At 37.5% G+C, this 24,255-nt stretch overlaps 2 protein-coding genes across 7 annotated transcripts in view; one reads left to right on the top strand and one right to left on the bottom strand.

The window, feature by feature from the left end:
• MRPL13 (mitochondrial ribosomal protein L13) overlaps positions 1–23,446 on the bottom strand; it is a 68,571-nt gene extending 45,125 nt beyond the window's left edge. Inside the window, exons 1-3 of one of the 3 annotated variants that reach the window (XM_054246783.2) lie at positions 22,180–23,446; positions 21,509–21,632; positions 8,085–8,178 (exon numbers count right to left, since the gene is read on the bottom strand). In XM_054246783.2, coding sequence (XP_054102758.1) covers positions 8,085–8,178; positions 21,509–21,587 — 173 coding nt within the window. In that variant the 5' untranslated portion in view covers positions 21,588–21,632; positions 22,180–23,446. Of the gene's footprint in view, positions 1–8,084; positions 8,179–20,832; positions 20,997–21,508; positions 21,633–22,179 lie in introns of all 3 variants that reach the window. The other 2 variants (XM_054246784.2, XM_002759273.6) reach the window with 2 other exon arrangements.
• Positions 23,447–23,707: 261 nt separating this feature from the next.
• Positions 23,708–24,255, top strand: part of MTBP (MDM2 binding protein) — an 80,839-nt gene continuing 80,291 nt past the window's right edge. For all 4 annotated transcript variants that reach the window (XM_054246782.2, XM_002759272.6, XM_078353264.1 and 1 more), the window contains exon 1: positions 23,708–23,882. In XM_054246782.2, the coding sequence (XP_054102757.1) occupies positions 23,765–23,882 (118 nt within the window). In that variant the 5' untranslated portion in view covers positions 23,708–23,764. The remainder of the gene's footprint in view (positions 23,883–24,255) is intronic.

Raw genomic sequence — 24,255 nt, 5'->3', positions numbered from 1 at the left:
CACAATGAAGAAACTGCATCAACTAACGCGCAAAACAACCAGCTAGCTTCAAAATGGCAGGATCAAATTCACACATAACAATATTAACTTTAAATATAAATGGGTTATGTGCCCCAATCAAAAAACACAGATTGGCAAATTGGATAAAGAGTCAAGACCCATTGGTGTGCTGTATTTGGGAAACCCATCTCACATGCAAAGACACACATAGGCTCAAAATGAAGGGATGGAGGAAGATTTACCAAGCAAATGGAGAGCTAAAAAAAGCAGGGCTTGCAATCCTAGTGTCTGATAAAACAGACTTTAAACCAACAAAGATCAAACAGACAAAGAATGTACATAATGGATACAGGATCAATGCAACAAGAAGGGCTAACTATCCTAAATATATATGCACCCAAAACAGGAGCACCCAGATACATAAAGCAAGTTCTTAATGACCTACGAAGAGACCAAGACTCGCACACAATAATAGTGGAAGACTTAACACTCCACTGTCAATATTAGATCAACAAGACAGAAAATTAACAAGGATATCCAGGACTTGATCGCAGACCTGGACCAAGCAGACCTAATAGATATCTACAGAACTCTCCACCCCAAATCCACAGAATATACATTCTTCTCAGTACCACATCACACTTACTCTAAAACTGACCACATAATTGGAAGTAAATCACTCCTCAGCAAATGCAAAAGAATGGAAATAATAACAGTCTCTCAGACTACAGTGCAGTCAAATCCAACTCAGGATTAAGAAACTCACTCAAAATTGCACAACTAAATGGAAACTGAACAACCTGCTCCTGAATGACTGCTGGATAAATAATGAAATGAAGGCAGAAATAAAGATGTTCTTCAAAACCAATGAGAACGAAGATACAACGTTATCAGAATCTCTGGGACACTTTTAAAGCAGTGTCTAGAGGGAAATCTATAGCACTAAATGCCTACATGAGAAGCAAGGAAAGATTGAAAATTGACACCCTATCATCACAATTAAAAGAACTAGAGAAGCAAGATCAAACAAATTCAAAAGCTAGCAGAAGACAAGAAATAATTAAGATCAGAGCAGAACTGAAGGAGATAGAGACATAAAAAACCCTTTGAAAAATCAATAAATCCAGGAGCTGGTTTTTTGAAAGATCAACAAAATAGACTGCTAGCCAGACTAATAAAAAAAAAAAGAGAGAGAAGAATCAAATAGATGCACTAAGAAAATGATAAAGAGGATATCACCACTGATCCCACAGAAATACAAACTACCATCAGAGATTACTACAAAAACTTCTATGTACATAAACCAGTAAATCTAGAAGAAATGGATAAATTCCTGGATACTTACACCCTCTCAAGACTAAACCAGGAAGAAGTTGAATCTGTGAAGAGACCAATAACAAGGTCTGAAGTTGAGGCAGCAATTAATACCATACCAAGCAAAAAAAGTCCCAGTACCAGACAGGTTCACAGCCAAATTCTACAAGACATACAAAGAGGACCTGGTACTATTCCTTCTGAAACTATTCCAAACAATATAAAAAGAGGGACCCCTCCCTAACTAGTTTTATGAGACCAACATCATCCTGATACCAAAACCTGGCAGAGACACAACTAAAAAAGAAAATTGTAGGCCATTATCCATGATGAACACTGATGCATAAATCTTCAATAAAATACTGACAAACCAAATCCAACAGCACATCAAAAGCTTATCCATCACAATCAAGTGGGCTTCATCCTGAGGATGCAAGGCTGGTTCAACATACACACATCTATAAACATAATCCATCACATAAACAGAACCAAAGACAAAAACCACATGATTATCTCAATAGATGAAGAGAAGGCCTCCCACAAAATTCAACAGCCCTTTATGCTAAAAACTCTCAATAATATAGGTATCAATGGAACGTATCTCAAAATAATAAAAGCTATTTACAACAAACCCACAGCCAATATCATACTGAATGGGCAAAAACTGGAAGCATTCCCTTTGAAAACTGGCACTAGACAAGGGTGTCCTATCTCATCACTCCTATTCAACATAGTATTGGAAGCTGTGGACAGAGCAATCAGGCAAGAAAAAGAAATAAAGGGTATTCAATTTGGAAAAGAGGAAGTCAAATTGTCTCTATTTGCAGAAGACAAATTGTATATTTAGAAGACCCCATCATCTCAGCCCAAAATCTCCTTAAGCTCATAAGCACCTTTAGCAAAGTCTCAGGATACAAAATCAATGTAGAGAGAGATAACATTAGGAGAAACATCTGATGTAGGTGACGGGGGATGGATGAAGCAAACCACCATGGCATGTGTATACCTATGTAACAATCCTGCATGAGCTGCACATGTACCCCAGAACTTAAAGTATTAAGAACATAAAAATCCCCCCCAAAAAAATAATAACAACAAGAAGACAGGCATGGGCAAAGATGTCATGATGCAGATAAAGATACAAAATGCAACTGCAACAAAAGCATAAATTGACAGATGGGATATAGTTAAAAAGCTTCTGCACAACAAAAGAAACTAACAGAGTAAACAGACATCTAGAGAAGGGGAGAATAGTTTTGCAAACTATGCATCTGGCAAAGTTCTAATATCCAGCATCATAAGGAACTTAAATTTACAAGAAGAAAAAACAAACCCCATTAAAAAATGGGCAAAAGACAGGAATAGACACATTTCAAAAGAAGACATACATGTGGCCAACAATCATGAAAAAAGGCTCAATATCACTGATTATTAGAGAAATGCAAATCAAAACCACAATGAGATGTCATCTCACACCAGTCAGAATGGTTATCATTAAAAAGTAAAAAAAAAAAGCAGATTCTGGCAAGGTTGTAGAGAAAAAGGAATGCTTTTACACTGCTGGTGGGAGTATAAATTACTTCATCCATTGTGAAAGACAGTGTGGAGAGTCCTCAAAGTCCTACATAGACAGAACTACCATTCGACCCAACAATCCCATTACTAGGTATATACACTAAGGAATATAAATTGTTCTATTATGAAAGCACATCCACATGTATGTTCATTGCAGCACTATTCATTATAAGAAAGACATATAATTAACCTATATGCCCATCAATGGTAGACTGGACAAAGAAAATATGGTACATATATACCATGAAATACTACACAGCCATAAAAAAAAAGAATAAGATCATGTCCTTTGCAGCAACATGGATGCAGTTGGAGGCCATTATTCTAAGCAAACTAACACAGGAACAGAAAACCAAAGGAGCTCAATGGTGAGAACACATGGACACAGAGGGAAACAACACACACTGGGGTCTATTGGAGGGTGGAGGTGGGAGCTGAGAGAGGAATATGACTAATGGTTATTGGGCTTAATACCTGGTTAAGGAAATAATCTATATGACAAACCCCCATGATACAAGTTCACCTATGTAACAAATCTGCACATGTACCCCTGAACTTAAAAGTTAAAACAAAAACAAGAACTGAAATAACAAGATGTTTACCAGCCCTTTAGAAAAGCCAAAATTTTCATTAAAAAAAAAAACAGAACAAAGATCAAGTATCGTAAATCATTTTATACACTACTACTTAGTAACCAAAAATAATATTTAGAAAAAGGTTCTCTGAAATTTTCTATTGAGCAAAAAAAGATATAAACATGAATATATAGGTATCCCTCTGCATCTGTGGAGGACTAATTCCAGGACCTCCTGAGGATACCAAACTCCAGAGATGTTCATGTCCCTGATATAAAACGATGTAGTAATTGCATATAACCTACACACATCCTCTTATATACTTTAAATCATCTCTAGATTACTTATAATACCCAATATAATGTAAATGCTATGCAAATAGTTGTTATACTATATTGTTTAGTGAACAATGACAAGAAAAACATCTATACATGTTCAGTATTGATAAAACTTAAAAAAAAAATTTATGGGCCAGGTGCAGTGGCTCACACCTATAATCACAGCACTTTGGGAGGCCAAGGCAGGCAGATCACCTCAGGTCAGGAGTTCAAGACTAGTCTGGTCAACATGGTGAAACCCCATCCATACTAAAAATACAAAAATTAGCCGGGCATGGTGGTGTATGCCTATAGTCCCAGCTACTCATTACGCTGAGGCAGGAGAATCCCTTGAACCTGGGAGGCAGAGGTTATAGTAATCCAAGATTGCACCACTACACTCCACCCTGGGTGACAAAGCAAGACTCCATCTCAAAGAACACAACAAAATAAAACAAAACTTTTTTATTTCCACAATGTGGAATCCATAGATATAGAGTGCTGACTATGTATTAAAATATTAAGTCATGGGATCTGAGTGAATTTTACTTCCCTCTTTAAATGTCTCTACATTTTCTAAAATGAGTATGTCCTAAAAATTTTACAACTAGAAGCTGAATTTTGAATATGTAATTGTAATATAGTGTTATGAGCATAATAAAGTAGTATGTCCAAAGTGTAAGTGAAGAGTCAACAGAAAGCAAAAGCAATCAACTCTTTCAGTGATGGGGAAACAGAAAAGGTTCCCAGAAAATGTGACATGAGTCAATTTTTAACGGATAAATAGGAGAATTCCTCAGTGTCAGGGGAACAAAACATACAAAGGCAGAAAGGAGTGAAAAACCAGTATGTTGTCTAAGAAGAACCCTGAAGCAGCAGTGGAAACTGGTTTCCAATGACTAGTAAAGGACTTTGAATTTTCATCTATCAGTGAGAAAGCACTACTGACAGGGGGTGAGTGGACACCGCATTTCCAGATGAATATTTATTGCTCACAGACCAGGAGATTCCCAGGTGGAGGAGCCCCACAGGTTGCTAGCGCCACTGTTTGGGACTGTGCAGCTGTTTTACTGGCGCCCCAGCGTGGCGGCTCTCCATACAAAATACACTGGTCTGGTTGCCCTTTTAAGCTGGCAATTGGAGCTCCTGGAAGGCAGATTAGCCCATTCATCTGATTAAACGGGACTGAAACTACCAGCTGACATATACATGATGGTAGCTGTTCACTACTGGCTGTGCTGTTATTTTCCTTCATTTGCAGTAATACTACAGATATTATTGCTATAGTAATTACCATAGCATTTGTGTCAATACTTCCTTTTATGCTTTAATCATGTTATGTTATTCTGACTTTTAATATTTCTTTCCCAATGACCTCTCAATTTTGTAGAACTTGATTTACACATAGAGATTTGCCAATAGCTGAAATTACTAAAGACAGACGTAAATTCTTTGTTAAGTTGTAAAAAGATTTCATGAATGCATTTTAAGGGGCAGAATGGGCAAAGGTGGAATGGGCAAAGGCTGGCTAAAGGAAGCAAAAATGTTATTCCAAATATTTAAGATGCACTTGGGCAAGAGATGAAAAGAATCAGATGGGAACATCAAAGGCAAAGGTGCAGTTGGAAATAAAATAGTGATTTTGATCAAGAATAAAAGATCAACATTTCCAACTATAACTTGGGTAACAGTATAGAAAGTATACTTAATTAAATGTGCACATGTCCTGAAGCTATGGGCTAACTAATACATTAAGACGGTAAAATCAGGATCTTAAAAGGCTGGAGATAAAATTTAACATGGAGTAAACTTAAGGTCTTGCAATTGAATAAAAATACAACTAAAGCACACAGGAAGGAGGAGACATGATTTGACAGTATACCTGAAAAAGACTCAGGAGTTTTAGCTGACAGTAAACTCAAACATATAAATACTATGGCCTTGAAGAAAAGTTATATTGCGACAGAAGACTGCCTAACTGAAAGACGGAGGCAAGAGTCATGTTGTATTCAGAAACCATTAGAACACACCCAGGTGAGTGTATTTACTTAAGAGAGATACTGGCAAATAAGATTTTATTTAGAGAAGAGAGACCATTCCTTAAACATCTTGTTAACTTAGGTGTTCAGGATGGTTCTGAAAACAGCAGTAAGATGAATTACAGGGAAGATGGCCATGTAGGAACAGCTCAGGATTGCAGCTCCCAGTGAAACTGCAGAAGGTGAGTGGATACCGCATTTCCAGATGAATCTTTATTCCTCCCAGACCAGGAGATTCCCAGGTGGAGGAGCCCCACAGGTTGCTAGCGCCACTGTTTGGGACTGTGTGGCTGTTTTACTGGCGCCCCAGCGTGGCGGCTCTCCATACAAAATACACTGGTCTGGTTGCCCTTTTAAGCTGGCAATTGGAGCTCCGGGAAGGCAGATTAGCCCATTCATCTGATTAAATGGGACTGAAACATAGAGCCAGGCCAGGAGATTCCCGGGCAGAAAAAGCACCACGAATCTCAGCGCTGTTGTTCCGGCTGGTGCAGTGGGTCGCTGCAAGGGAAATCACACAGATCCCGGCGTCCTTTCAGCAGGCGACTGAAACACTTGGGAGAGAGTCAGCCATTCAACTTAAAAAAAAAAAAAAAAAAAAGAGATCTGAGGCAGGAAGTCAGGTGATCAGTCTTGGCAGGTCCCACCCCCACAAAAACAAACAAACAAACAAAAAACAGCAATTGGAAACGCTCAGGGTTAAGAGTTTCATGACAAGCACAGCTGAACCCAGGACAGTCCAGCTCGGTGGGGGAGGTGCGCCCACCATTACCGAGGCACTCCATCCCTATGGAGGTAGTCCACCATTGCTGAGGCAGCCTGCCGTTGCCAAGGCAACCCGCCACTGCCGAGGCAACCTGCAATAACAGAGAGTCCGCCATTAAGGAGGCGGGCCACCACAACCGAGGCAGTTTTAACCACACCCATATAAACAGGACTACAGGGAAGTTCACATGGCAGCAGGGCGGAGCCCACAGCAGCTCAGCAAAGCCTCTGCAGGCAGACAGTGACTAGGCTGCCTCCTTGCTGGGTGGGGCAGCCCTGAAAAAAAAAGGCAGCAGCACAAGGGAAAGTCATAAATAAAGCGCTAACTCCCTGGGACAGAGCACGTGGGGAAAAAAAAGAGGGTTTATGAGTTCTGCTGCAGCAGACTTAAACGTACCTGCCTAGCAGCTCTGAATGAACAATGTAGCTCACAGCTCAGCACTTGAGCTCCTATAAAGGACAGACTATCTCCTCAAGCAGCTCCCTGACCCCTGTATATCCAAAGAGTCACCTCACAAAGGACTGATCAGACTGACATTTGGTGGGCATCATTCTGGGACAAAGATAGCAGAAGAAGAAACTGGTAGCAACCCTTACTGTTCTGCAGCTGCTGCAGGTGATCCCCAGGCAAGCAGGGCCTGGAGTGGACCTCAGCAGTCCTACAGCAGAAGAGCCAGACTGTTAGAAGGAAAACTAAGAAACAGAAATAACTTCATCATCAACAATCTGGATGTCCATGCAGAGATCCAATCTGAAAATCAGCAACTACAAAGACGACAGGTGGATAAATCCACGGAGATGGGAAGAAACCAGTGCAAAAAGGAGGAAAACACCCAAAACCAGAACACCTCGCCTCCTACAAAGGACCAAAACTCCTCACCAGCAAGGGAACAAAGCTGGATGGAGAATGAGTGTGATGAAATGACGGAATCAGACTTCAGAAGGTGGGTAATGAGAAACTTCCGTGAGCTAAAAGAACATGTTCTAACTCAATGCAAAGAAACTAAGAACCTTGAAAAACGATTTGATGAAATGATAACAAGAATGGACAACTTAGAGAGGAATATGAGTGAATTGATGGAGCTGAAAAAGCACGAGAACTTCGCGAAGCATGCACAAGTTTCAACAGTGGAACTGACCAAGGAGAAGAAAGGATATCAGAGGTCGAAGATCAACTCAATGAAATAAAACGAGAAGGCAAGATTAAAGATGAATTACAGGAAGCAGAAACAAAGTAAAAGAGTGACTAAAAAATGAGAATAATCTTGTTCACAGGTTATACAAAACATTTTGAGGATAAACAAATACTGTCAGGTAATAGTTATTTGGTATAGTTTTCTGGTTTTAAAAATGGAGTAAATTATATACATGGCATGAGTAAAATTAGTAATAAATGCCAATTTTTAAAAATACCTTTTTATCTTTTGAATAAGAACACTGTTATCCTTAAAGTGATATATTTTAACTACCTACTTTCCCTGACAATGGCATTATCTTACCCAGTGTGGGAGGAGTATACTTTTTGTTCCCATTTGTTTCCAGAAAATGCAATGTGTCTTGTGTTCATTATAACAACATGATCCCCACAGTCACCTAGATTTAAAAAGAAACAAGATTTTGTATGAAAAATAAAAACCTTAAGAAAAAGTGGCCTCAGTTATTTATAAAGCTTACCACAGTTCAAACAACTATTAAAAAAGAAAAAGCAAGTCACAGTGCAACATCAAAAATCCTTGAATAGATTTCTGTTCCTTTTTAATATAACATCTAAGTACAGAGAGTTGGCCCATTTGGAAAATCTCAACACTGGAAAGTAAAAGAAACTTAGTAAGAGTGCCAATAACCACAATACATCTTTTAAAGGCAAATTACTGTTATTCTTATTACTCTTCCAATTAATAATTACACTTCAGTAAAAATGTTTGTTATTAAGTGCCTTTAAATGTCTGATACAAAATTTCCCTGAAAAAGGGCTGAGAAAATGAAAACAATATGTATATAGATGCAAAAAAGTATGTTTTACAACTTAAATTAAAAACAAACATAAAACATTACAATTGATTATTATTCTTTGCAAATTTAGAGAATAGACTGATATGATCTTATTAACTATTGTGGAAAGGTTTCTTTCTAGCCATGTTTAACAATACTAAATTTAAACTGCTACTCTCAACTATGACTACACAAGCATATCTGACAGGACAGATGCCCTGAAAATCAAAATACGTGTATCTGCATTCATTTTCTATCCCTAAGTTTGGCTGTTCATTTAAAAACAAACTAAAAAGTCAACATGTACATTTTCAAATGACTTACTTACATGACAAAATCAAGTAATCAGAAACATTTATTATTCTACTAGTAGAAAAAAAATCAAGATATTCTAGAATCTCAAAAAAACACTAAAAATAAGAAATACAAGTACAATATATATGAAAACTAAAGATTCTAAGATTCTATGCAGAGCTCTAAATTTGAATGGCAAAATTTCCAGAGACATTCATAGTCTACGTAGGAAAAGAATAAAGAAAAGAAGATAAAGCAAGTGGGTTTTCATCACTAGAGTGAAAGGAAATTCAGAGATATGAATGAAAACTTGCTGTTAGTAGATGGAAAAGAATAGTCTGACAATATTTAATTTTATGATTGAAGTTGCTAAGAGTGACACCCTGTTGGCCTCTGAGGCAGTTGGGCAAATGCCAGAGAGGAGAAAATAAAGAAGGTGAGAAGATAACCAGACAGCCTCAAAAAAAGCTGAGATTACTTTAGCTCACATTCAGACATTTACAGCAGAGAAGGTAAGATGAAGTGATTTGCAAAGGCTCACATACCAAGTTACCTAACACCGGGTGCAGGCTCTTTCCATAACATCTATTTGGAGGAAAAAAATGAATCTTTAAACTTTCCACTAAAATGGAATTTGTTTTTAAATTGTTAAGTTTTAAATATAGGTGAAGCATCTTGAGTCACTCAAAAAATATTTATAGAGAGCAAAAAAGATCTTTTAAGGGGCATTAGACAGAATGCCACAAAGCAACTAAAAATCGTATCCTTTCAGTTCTAAGGCATGCACATCTAATCTGGGAAAAATTATGCCAAATCTCCAATAATTTAATTCCAAGAAGCATTTCTCTACTAACTCTAAACAAAAACTAACCAGCAATTAAATACATTCTCTTTAACAGTTAATCACATTAACACCAAAGTCAGTATTATTCTAAGACTAACCCTGGATATAGCACAACTGTTTCTGTCTAAATTTCTATTAAGTTAAATATATATAGTTTCATTTTATAATTTTCAATTTAAAAATGAACATTTAATATATATGTACCAAATATATCTTAAATATATCTTAGCTCTAGTGCTTGATCAAGACATGTTCTGGAGAGACATTAAGTTGAAAAAAAAGTTTACTAAGCAACTTTTAGAAATAGCAACTGTGAGCTTATTTATAAAAATTCTAACCTTAAATTTCTAACTTTATCTGACTCCTCAGTATAATACTAGGTGCTAAATTAAATGGCCAAATAAATTCAAACTAATTCAGACCAAGTGAAAACTCAACAGCTTCATGTCAGGAAACCTACGGTCTCACTCAGGTAGGTTACAAAATTAGGGGCACCTCTTAGTCCTATACAGCCTCAATATTTTGGTCAGTCTTTTCCCTTAAGCCAGAATTAAGTCATAATTTTTCCTCAATATTGCCTGGGAGAAAAGTAATATCTATTCAATATCTTCTACATGCAAAGCACTGAGCTAGGCTTTTTATATTCATTTTTAACACTCAAAGTCTCACACTGTCTTATTAAGTAAAGCTAACATACTGCCTGCCACCATTTTTACTATTTAATAATATTTAATGAGAAAATAGAGTCAGCGGTTAAACAACTCAGCTATAATGATTATGGCTAGTAAGTGGTAAAGTTAAGTTTCAAATACAACTCTAGTGACTTCAGAGGCAGATCTTATAATTTCTACCACAGCCAGATGGCAAAAAGAAGTGGTAGGTATAATGTTGTAAGGAGGCCATGATATCATTAGCAAATTGATCACGTATTCTTTTTTTTTTTTCTTTTTGAGACAAAGTCTCATTCTGTTGACAGGCTGGAGTGCAGTGGTGCAATCTCGTATCACTGCAACCTCCGCCTCCCGGGTTCATGCAATTCTCCTGCCTCAGCCTCCTGAGTGGCTGGGACTACAGGGGTGTGCCACCACGTCCCAGTAATTTTTGTGTTTTTAGTAGAGACAGAGTTTCACCACGTTGGCCAGCATGGTCTCAATTTCTTGACATTGTGATCCCCCCGCCTTCGCCTCCTAAAGTGTTGGAATTACAGGCATGAACCATCGCACCCAGCTGATCATGTATTCTTTTCTGCTAAATTCTAAGATCTCAGAAGTCTTTCTCAGCAAACTGCTCACAGGTTACAGTTATTTGCCATCTTTGTACTTCCCCATGTACCAACTCCCCGGTTAGAGATTCAAGGAGACCTAGAGTATAGGATAACATTTTGTAGCCTTATTTACTAATTTTTCCAACACCACTGTCTAGACCAAGTAAGCCATGCTATTTAGGTTGGTGCAAAATAATTGCGGACTTTGCCACTGAAATGGCAAACTCTACGTTGTTTAGTATTTGTATAATTTTAGTGGTCCAAGCACCCTGCTGCAGACTCCTAATTATAGATCCTTCATATAGAGTTACCAAAGTAAGTGCTTAAAAAATGCCCTAGTTAGAAATTTAAGGTTAACTTCAGATAAAGTTAGAAATTTAAGGTTAGAATTTTTATAAATAAGCTCACAGTTGCTATTTCTAAAAATTGCTTAGTAAACTTTTTTTTCAACTTAATATCTTTCCAGAACATGTCTTGATCAAGCACTAGAGCTAAGATATATTTACATTTGGTACATATATATTAAATGTTCATTTTTAAATTGAAAATTATAAAAAATTATAACTATGTTTGAGATATTCAGATTCCATGCAAGGGCAGATTCAGATAGAAACACCAGTTCAGCTTGGTGGGAGTCTCCAGCTCTTCCAAATTTGCTTTATAATCCTCTTCCATTGATGAATAAATCCACTTGCTATGTATTACATACTTACTAATGCCAGGTACCATTCTTGATGCTGGGAATATAGCAATGAATGTAACTGAAAAACCTCTCTTATTTTTTTAAACTTTTATTTGAGATTCAGGGGTAATGTACAGGTTTGTTATATAGGTAAATTGCATGTCATGGGGGTTTAATATACAGATTATTTTGTCACCCAGGCAATAAGCATAGTACCTGATAGGTAGTTTTCCTGATCCTCACCCTCCTCCCACCCTGCACCCTCAAGTAGCTGTCTGTTGTTCCCTTCATGCCCATGAGTACCCAATGTTTAACTCCCACTTATAAGTGAGAACATGCAGTATTTGGTTTTCTGTTCCTGTGTCAGTTTACTTAGGATAGTGGCCTCTACCTCCATCCATGTTGCTGCAAAGAACATGTTCTCATTTTTTAATGGCTGCATAGTATTCCATGGTGTATATGTACCACATTTTCTTTATCCAGTCTCCTACTGATGGGCACTTAGGTTGATGCCTATCTGTGTTATTATGAATAGTGCTAAAATGAACATATGTGCATGCTTTAAGTTCTTTCAGAAAGCACCAAATTGCTTTCCAGAATGGCTGAACTCATTTGCACTCCCACTAGCAGTGCATAAGCATGTATTTTCTCCTCAGCCTTGCCAAAATCTGTTAGTTTTTGACCTTTTAATGATAGCCATCCTGACTGGTGTGAGATGATATCTCATTGTGGTTCTGATTTACTTTTCTCTAATGATTAGTTTAGGCATTTTTTTCACATGCTGTTGACTGCATGTATAACTTCTTTTGAAAAATGTCTCTTTATGTATGACCTTTGCCTACTATATAATGGGGTTGTTTTTTGCTTCTAAATTTATTTAGAGAAATTCTTGTTTTTAATAAATCTTATACTCTAGTGAAAAGGCCAGATAATAAACAAACAAATGGATATGCAATATGCCAGGAGCTGATGAATATGGGAAGATAAAGAATAAAAAGGTGGAGGATTACTAATTGGTACAGGTTTTTCATAAACTTAAGTTTTCACTTCTCTGGGATAATATCCAAGAGAAAACTGCTGTGCTCTATAGTATGCTCATATCTAGTTTTAGAAGAAACTGCCATATTCTATTCCAGAGTTGCTGTACCATGCTACATTTCTACCAGCAAGGCATGAATAATCCAGTTTCCATGCACCCTCATCAGCATTTGTTGTCACTATTTTTTATTTTAGCTATTTTGATAATTGTGTAGTATTATCTCGCTGTGGGTTTTATTTGCACTTCCCTAATGGCCACTTAAATTGAACATCTTTCATGTGTTTACCATCTGTTCACGTATTCTGCGCATAGTCTAATTAGATTGTTTGTTTTTTTTACTGTTGAGTTTTGAAAGTTCTTTATACATTTTAGATACGTCCTTTGTTGATGATGTGGTTTGCAAATATTTTCTTTCAGTCTATAGCTTGTTTTTTCCCCTTTATAGGGTTGAATGTTTCCTTATAAGCTGTTTGCTTTAGCATAGTGGTTTTCAAACTGCATGTGATTCGGTTGTAGGCTTCTAAAAGAAGGTGACCCAAGGCACAAGGATCCAGGTTCTTCTTCCTTTAACTAGGACAGTCCTGCTTTTATTTATTGGATTTCCTTTAAGATTTAGTTGGAGAAATGTTTGAAAAATAGCCATTCCAAATTAGCAATAAACATGAAGTTTGGCTTTGGCCTTCATGTTTGTTTCTAAGTTCGGAAGGACGAATGTCAAATGGCTACTTTAGTGTTACCTTTGGCATCCCTGAATTTGTACACAGCCAAGGTGATGAATGATCAAATAGGTTATTATACAATCTGCTGAATGTATAGATACTGTATCATTTAACAAGGCATATTGTTTAATTTACTGACAATATCAATATACTCTCTTCCAAAGGCGATACAGTAGTTTAGATATAACCTGAAGCAAAAATCTCCTTCAGTGTTTTGTAGGATGATATTCTAGGGGTGAGGTGAAGTATAAATGTACAATTTAGATTGCAAAATTAAAATGCTGTGATATTAACATCTGAAATACATTTTTACCCTTAACTGAATAGTGAGAGAGAAAAATATGTTAGCTAAGCAACTTTAAGAAGAGCATCATAAGCTTATAAGGAAGAATACTACAGATTAAATTTAGATCATAAAGCTGATCTCTTTTGAATTGTTTGGTATGTTAGCATTTATGAACTGAGTGCAACTTTTATTTCATTCCAGGCAGACAGAAATATTTTAACATAATCTAAAGATAATTTTAGCAAAGCTAAAGAAAGGTTTTCCTCTGCTTCCTTTAAATACTTCTATAGCCCTCCTCAACAAACTAATCAGTTGGCAGTGAAAGGCGTAGAATCCACATGGAGAGTAAGTCATATTCCACTAATCACCATGCATAACCTTTCTTTTGATTAATCAGAAACATATTCAAAAAGTTACCAAGTCCCAAGTTCAAGAGGGCAGCTCTAATTAGAAGGAGGGATTCCTTCACTAGTTCCATGTCCTTTCCAGCATAGCCCACATTTTCCATAAAAAATAACCTTCTAATGGAAAGTCAGTTTTCATAATACTTCACAAACATCCATTTGACAAATAAGGTAGTTCAAATATTGTAAACATTATGTTCAGATACATTATTTGTTAATTTTTACAATCATTCCTAGAACTATGATCATCATTTGTAATATTATTTTTCTGGGAAACTGTAGGTCAATTTTCAAAAAAATATGTTACTGATTATGAGCCCACAATACGTGCTCAAAAAATGTCAGAATGAACTCTTAAAACAACATATTTATAAATTGAAAATTGCTTGCAATTTAAGTTTTGATTTTAGCGACATCTTGTGGACATGACAAGTTTTGCTAATATGTTACATATTAAATACAGTAAAACATGCCCAGGCAAGGTGGCTCACATCTGTAATTCCAGCTTTGTGAGGCTGAGGTGAGTGGATAGCTTGAGCTCAGTAATTTAAAACTGACTTATGCAACATTGTGAAACCCCATCTCTACAAAAACTGCAAAAAAATTAGCTGGGCATTATGGTGCACGCCGATAGTCCCAGCTACCTGGGAGGCTGAGGTGGGAACATCACCTGAGCTCAGAAGGTGGAGGCTGAAGCGAGCTCTGATGGCCCCATTGCACTGTAGCCTGGGTGGCAGAGTAAGATTCTGTCTCAAAACACAGTGAAACAAAAATGCAATTCAGTCTCTAAAAAGTTAAGTTTCTACTTTCACAGAAACCTAATAGGCAGCCACAACAGCTCTTCTGGTATCCTAGCAGAATGACTATTCATCCATATGTAAGGTACATTGTTGCAATGATGACCTGCTTATAAGGAAGCAGAACTTTGAGTGGACAGATAGTGCTATATTTGGAGATGGAAATTAGGTGACTGCTACTAATTGCACTTTCCCTCAAATTTTGCATTATTTGCATTTCTGCAAAGACAACCTAAGAGATCTCTTTTATTATTTTCTGATGCCATTGCTAAGGAAAAAAGAAGCAGGAAAACTCAGTACAAGTGTAAGAATCACCAGACTGAAGTGGAAAGGGGAATTCCTACACAGGGAGACAGGTGCATAAGTCTGAGTCCCAGTTCTACTTTAATATGGCTTAATAGCAATGAAATTCTAATTTTAGTTTACTTGACTGTCAATGAAGAGATGAGGTGGTTAAACAAAATATCTAAAGCCCTAAGGAATTAAACAACTCTATAAATTGGTAATTCTATGACTATTTTTCTGGTCTGCCAAAAAGTTTTTTAAAGTAAACAGGTTTATAAGTGAAAGTGTAAGTCTCCAGATCACTATTTACTTTCAAAATATAGTTAATCTCATTATTCACAGATTCCATATTTACAAATTTGCCTACTTGTTAAAATTTATAAGTTACCCCAAAATCAATACTTGTAGTGCTTTTGCAGTCATTCATGGAAATGCTCAGAGTGGAAATAAAGTTGAGTTACTTAATGTATATGTTCCCAGCTGAGACTGAACAAGGCCTTTTTTCACCTCTCATACAATAACCAAGCATCCTTTTCATTTTGCATGCAGTGGTATGTTTCTGGCATCTGTGTACTTTTTCTTAGTGACTTCACTGTTTAAAATATCCCCCAAGCTTGGTATACTGGAGTACTATGTAGTGTTCCTAAATACAAGAAGGCTGTAATGTTACCTTATAGAGATAATATGTGTGTTAGATAAGCTTGTTCAGGTATGAGTTATAGTGCTGTTAGTCACGAGTTCAGTGTTAAGATGGCTTTAAATAGAAACACATATAAAACAAGGTTATGTATGGATTGGTTGATGAAAATGCTGCGATCAGAGGTTCAGAAGAACCTAACTCTGTATTTCCCCCAGAAGCAATGGTTCAGTATCCACTAATCCAGTGTTCATGGGATAACTACAGGGAACAAGAACTGACTACTCACAAAACATCTGTATGAAAATGTCATTCTACAAATCATTTCTGGCAAGCATCTATTATGGGCCAGACATTGTACTGGGTGCTTGAAAAACAAAGATTAACAAGACAAACCTCAGATTCATATTCTATACTCACAGATTAGAGTATGGGCTTATCTATAATTCAATACTATCCCCATCAAGCTACCACTGATTTTCCTCACAGAATTGAAAAAAGAAAAAAAAAAACCATTAAATTTCATATGGAACCAAAAACGAGCCCATATAGCCAAGACAATTCTAAGCAAAAAAACAAAAACAAAAACAGAGCTGGAGGCATCATGCTACCTGACTTCAAACTACACTACAAGTCTACAGTAATCAAAACAGCATGGTATTGGTACCAAAACAGATATATAGACCAATGGAACAGAAGAGAGGCCTCAGAAATAATGCTACACATCTACAGCCATCTGACCTTTGACAAACCTGACAAAAACAAGAAATGGGGAAAGGAGTCCCTGTTTAATAAATGGTGTTGGGAAAACTGGCTAGCCACATACAGAAAGCTGAAACTGGATCCCTTCCTTATACCTTATATAAAAATTAATTCGAGATGGATTAAAGATTTAAACATAAGACCTAAAACTATAAAAACCCTATGAAGAAAACCTAAGCAATACCATTCAGGATATAGACCAGGGCAAAGACTTCATGACTAAAACACTAAAAGCAACAGCAACAAAAGCCAAAATAGACAAATGGGATCTAACTGAACCAAAAAACTTTTGCAGAGCAAAAGAAACTATCATTAGAGTGAACAGACAACTTAAAGAATGGGATAAAATGTCTGCAGTCTACCCATTTGACAAAGGGCTAATATCCAGAATCTATGAGGAACTTAAATTAAAAAAAAAAAAAAAAACAAAAAACCAACAACTCCATCAAAAAATGGAAAAAGGATATGAACAGACACTTCTCAAAAGGAGACATTTATGCAGCCAAAAACATATGAAAAACAGCTCATCATCACTGGTCATTAGATAAATGCAAATCAAAACCACATTGAGAAACTATCTCACACCAGTTAGAATGGAGATCATTAAAAAGTCAGGAGACAACAGATGCTGGAGAGGATGTGGAGAAATAGAAATGCTTTTACACTGTTGGTGGGAGTGTAATTTAGTTCAACCACTGTGGAAGACAGTGTGGTGATTCCTCAAAGATCTAAAAACAGAAATACCATTTGACTCAGCAGTCCCATAACTGGGTATATACCCAAAGAATTAGAAATCATTCTATTATAAAGACACACGCACATGTATGTTTACTGCGGTACTGTTCACAATAGCAAAGACTTGGAACCAACCCAAATGCCCATCAGTGATAGGCTGGAGAAAGAAAATATGGCACATATATACCATGGAATACTATGCAGCCATAAAAAAGGATGAGTTCATGTCCTTTGCAGGGACATGAATGAAGCCAGAAACCATCATTCTCAACAAACACAGGAACAGAAAACCAAACACTGCATGTTCTCACTCATAAGTGGATGTTGAACAATGAAAACACATGGACACAGGGAGGGAAACATCACACACCGGGGCCTGTCAGAGGGTTGGGGGATAGAGGAAGGATAGCATTAGGAGTAATACCTAATGTAGATGATGGGTTGATGAATTCAACAAACAACCATGGCACGTGCATACCTATGTAACAAACCTGCATGCTCTGTACATGTACCCCAGAACTTAAAGTACAATTTTAAAAAAAGAAAGAAATCTTCATCAGCTAGAGAAAAAAGATTTGAGCATCAAGTATAAGAAATTGAAAAAGTCATAAATCCTTACTCTTGCCCAAATCAAATCATTTGGAATACTCTTCCTCTTAGCTCCATAGATCCAAAAACCTGACTTAGCTCCAATGCCAGCGCCCTGACTAAAAGTTATCTTCTTCATTTTCACAACTGGGATTCATAAATGCAAACATTCACTTTACCAACAATTCTTACATTCCAACTATGTGTCAAGCAGTATTACAGGTACTGGGAATACAGTTGTATACAAAATAGGCAAAATTTAATGTGCTCTTAGAACTTAGTCTAGTGAAGGAAGGCAGATAACAAACAGATCCTAATACAATATTTCAGGTGATACATGAATGCTATTTTTTTTTAAAGCAAGGTAAAGGTATACAGAGTGAAAGGGTGAGCAGAGCAATCAGGGAAGGCCTCTTTCAGAAAATAAATGCCTGAACAGAAATCTGAAAGATGTGAAGAAATAAGCTATGCAGATATCTGGCAAAGGATATCGAGGCAGAGAGAACAATGTGTCTGGGTGCGTAGCTCGTAACTGTAATCACAGCACTTTGGGAGGCCAAGGCGGGCAGATCACCTGCAGTCAGGAGTTTGAGACCAGCCTGGCAACATGGTGAAACCCGTCTCTACTAAAAATACAACCTTAGTCGGGTGTAGTGGCATACACCTGTAATCCGAGCTTCTCAGGAGGCTGAGGCAGGAGAAATGCTTGAACCCAGGAGGTAGAGGTTGCAGTGAGCTGAGACTGGGCCACTGCACTCCAGCCTGGGCAATATAGTAAGACCGTGTCTCAAAAAAAAAAAAAAAAAAAAAAGGCTTAGGGCAAAAATGTACTCAGCAGGCATGTTAATGGAACAGCATGGGCCTGAGTAGATTGATTGACAGAACTAAATAAATAAACAAATAAAGGAAATAAAGTCAGAAAGGTAACTGGGACCATATTATTTAGGTCCTTGCAGGACACACAGAAATTTCATTTGGAGTAGATAACTAATCTATGGTAAAAACATTACATGGAGGCAATCGCAGAAGAAAAAAAGATCACAGTGAGGCAGTTTTTGGAATAAAACAGGACAGAGTACAGCAGTTTAAAACCAGAGTAGAGGGAGAGATGATGAGAGGTGCCAGAGTTCAGATATATTTTTTTCTGATATATTTTTTAAATTATGTGTGAGTGTGTGTGTGTACTTTAAAAATTTTTTTGGTTGAACAAAGAGGAGTCGCAGATGAGGCATTGGCTTCAAATGAGAGCAACTAAAATAACAGAGATGCTATTAGTTGAGATGGAAAACTGGGAAGCAACAGGTTGGTTTGGGTGAAATAGACAGGAAGCAAGACATCCCCAAATGGACTTACTCATTGGAGATGTCTACTAGACACCAGAAGAATTTGCTGAATAGAAACTTGTATTGTGAGTCTACAATACAGGGAACGGGTTACATTTGGGAGGCATTAGCCTAAAGGTGACTTTTAGATATAGGAGACAATATGCAATCATCTAAGGCAAGAGTACAGGTTCAGGAATGGGCCCTGAGGCACTTCCAGTTTTCGGTGAGAACGGCATTTGAGAGTTTAGAAAGCTGAGAAGAGCCAAGGATACTAAGAAAGAGAGATCAGTATCCAGGGAAACAAGTGAAGAATGTGTTTCAAGAAGAAAGTTCTCTACATGAAAATTAGCCTGGACTCCTCACGACAAGAAAATAAAAGGATTATTCTAGATCAAGAAACTAAAGGAACATAACAACTAAAGAATACATAAACCTAGGTTGCATCCTGGTTCAAAAAAATAACAGCTGTAAGAATGAACATTAGACTATCTAATTAAAGTACGGTTTATTTTCTTACGTGTGCCAGTGGCATTCTGGTTACACAGAGAGTATCTTTATTTTTAGGAGCTGTATGCTAAAATATTTTGGGGGAATTATAATGACATTTGCAACTTATTTTCAAATGGTTGAATAAAAAATACATGATAAAATGTTAACTATTTAGGTGGAGAGTATAAAGAAACACTTTTTACTATTCTTTCACCTTTTCTGATCATTTGAAACCTTTTATAATAATAAGAAGAAAAAAGCAAAGGACAAACAACTCAGTGAAAGAACTGGCAAAAGACATGCATAGCCATTTCACAGAAGAGGAAGCTATAAAGGCCAATAAATGGAAAGATACTCAGCCAGCCACATTTGTCATTGGGAAAATGCAAATTGAAATCACAAAGCAAGCATTTTACATCTACCAGAATAATCAAAATTAAAAATAATGAACATATCAAGTGATATTGAAGATGAGGAGTCATGGAAACTCTTGCACGCTATTGGCATGATAAAGACTCAACAGTTTCTATGCACCTTAAAACCCAGTCATTCCTGTCCTTTAGGCGTATCTTGGAAAAATTCTTCCATGTGTACTAGGAAAATGGCACAAGATTATTGATAGCAACATTAATGTAATATAACACACAATGGCAAAAAAAAAAATGGAAACAACCAATGCTGAGTGTATGGGTATTCATTTCATCATTATCATCATTATTATGGCTAAATTTCTTTAAAATATACATATATTTGGGCTGGGCACGGTGGCTCACGCCTGTAATCCCAGCACTTTGGGAGGACGAGGCAGGCGGATCATGAGGTCGAGAGATTGAGACCATCCTGGCCAACATGATGAAACCCCATCTCTACTAAAATACAAAAATTAGCTGGACGTGATGGCACACGCCTGTAGTCCCAGCAATTCGGGAAGGCTGACGCAGGAGAATTGCTTGAACCTGGGAGTCAGAGGTTGCAGAGAGCCGATATTGTGTCACTGCACATCAGCCTGGTGCCTGGCGACAGAGCAAGACTCTATCTCAAAAAAAAAAAAAAATATATATATATATATATATATACACACACACACATATTGATATTTACACACCTTTGTGTGTTTAATATTGCACAATGAAAGTTAAATAAAATGTAATCAAGTACAGCAAATGCTGTTGACAGGTTAACCAGTATGAAGACTAAAAACTGGCATCTGGATCTGGCCATGAAGTGCTGAGGGCAATGAAATCCACAAAAACTATCAGCAGAAATCATCTAGAATGAAAACAACTTTTTAATTTTATTTTGGAAAGAGAATACAGAAAAGCAAGTCTATTATATTAATCTTATTAGTAAAAATAAGCTTCCCATACCTAGCTAGCACCATATATTTTTCCAGCGGAAATGAATTTTTAGAAGAGAGGGTAAAATTATTTCCCTTAAAAACTTCTTATATGCACATCATCATGTGAAAAGACATGCATTAAGAGTGAAAGTTTAAGTCATTGTGCAAATCAGGTTATTTCTGAGCATGAAAAGAGGGGGTACTAATAATTTTGCTGGGCAGTGGCATAAAATAGGCTGGTTCTGGGTAAACTGATTCATATGGTTTTCCCGTGAATAAGCCAAATTCAGTTGAAGGCACCAGTATGTTTTCAGCAAGAATGGAACACGGGATCCTCAGGAAAAATAAAGAGTCTTTAAACTCAGCCCTGTCAAACTTCATCAAGATTCTATTCCAGCATAAAAACTACAGTTGTTAAAGACAGGTCTAAAATAATACTTACTCAGTTCATGGTACACAGGTTTATGTAATCCCTGAAGTCTTATTGATGCCATAGAGGCAAGTTTGCCAGGTGGCTGCATTTTCCCATCTAAGAGATACCATACTCTAGCAAAAGTGGCCCATTGCTTGAAAAAAAAAAAGAGAAAAAAAAATTATCACTAAAATGGAAATACAGTAATTAAATTTATTATTTTATACCATCGCATGTATTCTACAATTAATGTCAACAATTTCTTTGAAAAATAACTCTATTGCTGAAGAATTTTGGTTTTCATTTCTATTTCTGGAAAAGGGGGTTTTTTTTTTTTCCTTATCATTCTGGAAAGACAAACACAGTAATTATTCCCGCCTGGTTTTCTACATGCTTTGTTATAAACATCCCAAATATATATTTCCCTTTAGATTATGACTTTTTCTTTTGTATAACACATAATAAAATCTGGAGGCGTAATGAGAAGCTTGTAAGAAAGTAGAAGCTGTTTATGAAGGCTTTCCTCAAATGTCTTCAAAAACACTTAGAGATTAGTAGGTACATCATATTGAAAGCTGAGTGGCCAATTGGAAACCGAAGACCATTCAGGAGTTCAAATCCTGGGGAGAATTAAATAGAACAATGTAGTTGGGAAAGTACGGATGGATAATGTGGAATAAATTTCAACTTTAAAAAGTTACCTGAAATAGGTATCTTTAGACCACTGCTTCTACGGTATTCATCGATGTATTTAATTTCTTAAAAAATTCTAGTCCAGAAGATCTCCACCAGTTATTTACTTTATGCATATACACAAGAGGCTAAACAATGCTGGAAAAATACAACGAGGCTAGCTGGTTTTATTTTAAATGTACTTATCAGAACCTCAAACGAGTCTACACATAAGAAAAAGGCCAGTTTTTGTCCCCATCCACAGCAGACTAATAGATACCTTGACAGAAAAAAAAAAAAAAAAACTTTGATTAAAAAAAAATGCAATGCTGGATGATGTCAAATTGCTAAAAAAAAAAGTTTTTAAAAGTTTAATTTTCTTCCTGTATTTGTCTCATCACAGGCAGCAAACAGTCCAGGGAAGGAACCACAGTTAGAGCGGCACTGAGCTAAGAGTCGCCTTAGACCGATATAACCCAAACTAACTCCTATTCTTCCACCTCAAACCTGCTTCAATTTCAGCCTTCCCTATCTCAGTTGAGACACACCCTCCAGTTGTTCAAACCAAAAAACCTTGGCGTAATCTTTGCTGCTGCTTTTGCTGTTGGCCTATATTCAATCTTCAGAAAATCCTATTGGCTCCACCTTCAAACAAAACCTGACCACTTTTCAACACACTCCATGGTTTTTTTTAGCGTGACCTCTGCACCATCACGTCTCGCCTGGATCACTGTTATACCCGCCAAACATGCTTCTGTCCTCCACTACCCCCTATTTCTAAACAGTCTATTCTCGACCCAGCAGCCAGAGTGCTCCTTTTGACACCAAGTCATATCATGTTATTCCTTGGATCAAAACCCTCCAATAGGTTCCCATTTTACTCAGCAGAAAAACAAATTCTTACAACGGCCTACAATGCCCTAAGTAATCAACCTTACTACTTCTCCCACCTTCTCTCCTAATCCCTTTCCCCCTTCCCGATAAAAAAAGAAGACATGAAAAGGGCAGTTTGAAAAGAAGCGGGGATGAGTAACAAAGGAACGACATTAAGTGCTTGCCAGACTGACGACCCTCTTGTGCTTTCCCCAGGCACCTCTTAGCAGAGGGTCTCAGCTTCCCTGCCGCCGCAGCTTCACTACTTAATCTGCCAGACCCAACGCTCTCCTTCTGCCAGTATAATGAACCCCATGAAGCCATAAGAGTACAAGCTCACCTGGGGCGTCCTGGAGAAACTCGACATATTTCCCCACTAGCAGCACCGTCCGTCCTTCTCCCGGTAGCCGAGCCGGGTCACGCAGCCTTACTGGCCCGGCGGGAAACGCTAACAACCAAGCAACACAGTTCCTAGCCCGTCCAACACTCGTCGGCTTCTCCCACTTCCTTTAGTTTCTTCCAGGCTTCCCCACCGCAGCAATTTCGTCATGAAAGGAGCAGATAATGCAGTTATTTAGGAAATAACTCCCGAAAATAACCCGCTTGCTGGAAAACTGCGGAAAACCGGCGGAGGACACAATTTCCAGGCGACCTAAGCGAAGGGAACCGGAAGTGCGTCATAGCGCGCCTATGTTTGGATATTGTAGTCGAGACCTAAAATTGGGGGTTATCTCTTAGGAGATGGATCGGTACCTGCTGCTGGTGATCTGGGGGGAAGGAAAATTCCCGTCGGCGGCCAATAGGGAGGCAGAACATGGACCAGAGGTGTCGTCGGGTGAGGGTACTGAGAAGCAGCCGGGTAAGCGCTGGGACAAGAAAGGGCGGGAACGGTTTGGGAGGGGAAGAAGTTTGAGTTTGTGATCAAGTTCTGCTGGGAAGGGATCAATATCTAGTTGCCTCAAGAAGCTGGGACTCTATCTGGGATAGAGTTAATGAGGGCTGCAAATATAGCATCTTCATGGAAAACATGGACAAATTTGTGTATGCAAGATTCCAGCCCTCAGAAGTTCTTGGCATAGGAAATATTTAACTTAACAAATTTTCTGTGCCTTAGTAATGGAATTTCCTACGTTTTGGAAATGTATGCATTTATTATTTCTGTTCCTGTGTTTCACATGCAGCTGATACAGAAAGGAACAAGATGGACAAAAATCATGCTGTCCTAGAATTTA

The sequence above is a fragment of the Callithrix jacchus genome, chromosome 16, assembly GCF_049354715.1.
Source record: "Callithrix jacchus isolate 240 chromosome 16, calJac240_pri, whole genome shotgun sequence".
Taxonomy (NCBI): domain Eukaryota; kingdom Metazoa; phylum Chordata; class Mammalia; order Primates; family Cebidae; genus Callithrix; species Callithrix jacchus.
The sequence above is the reverse complement of the archived record's forward strand: the minus strand, read 5'-3'. Positions and strand labels throughout refer to the sequence as shown.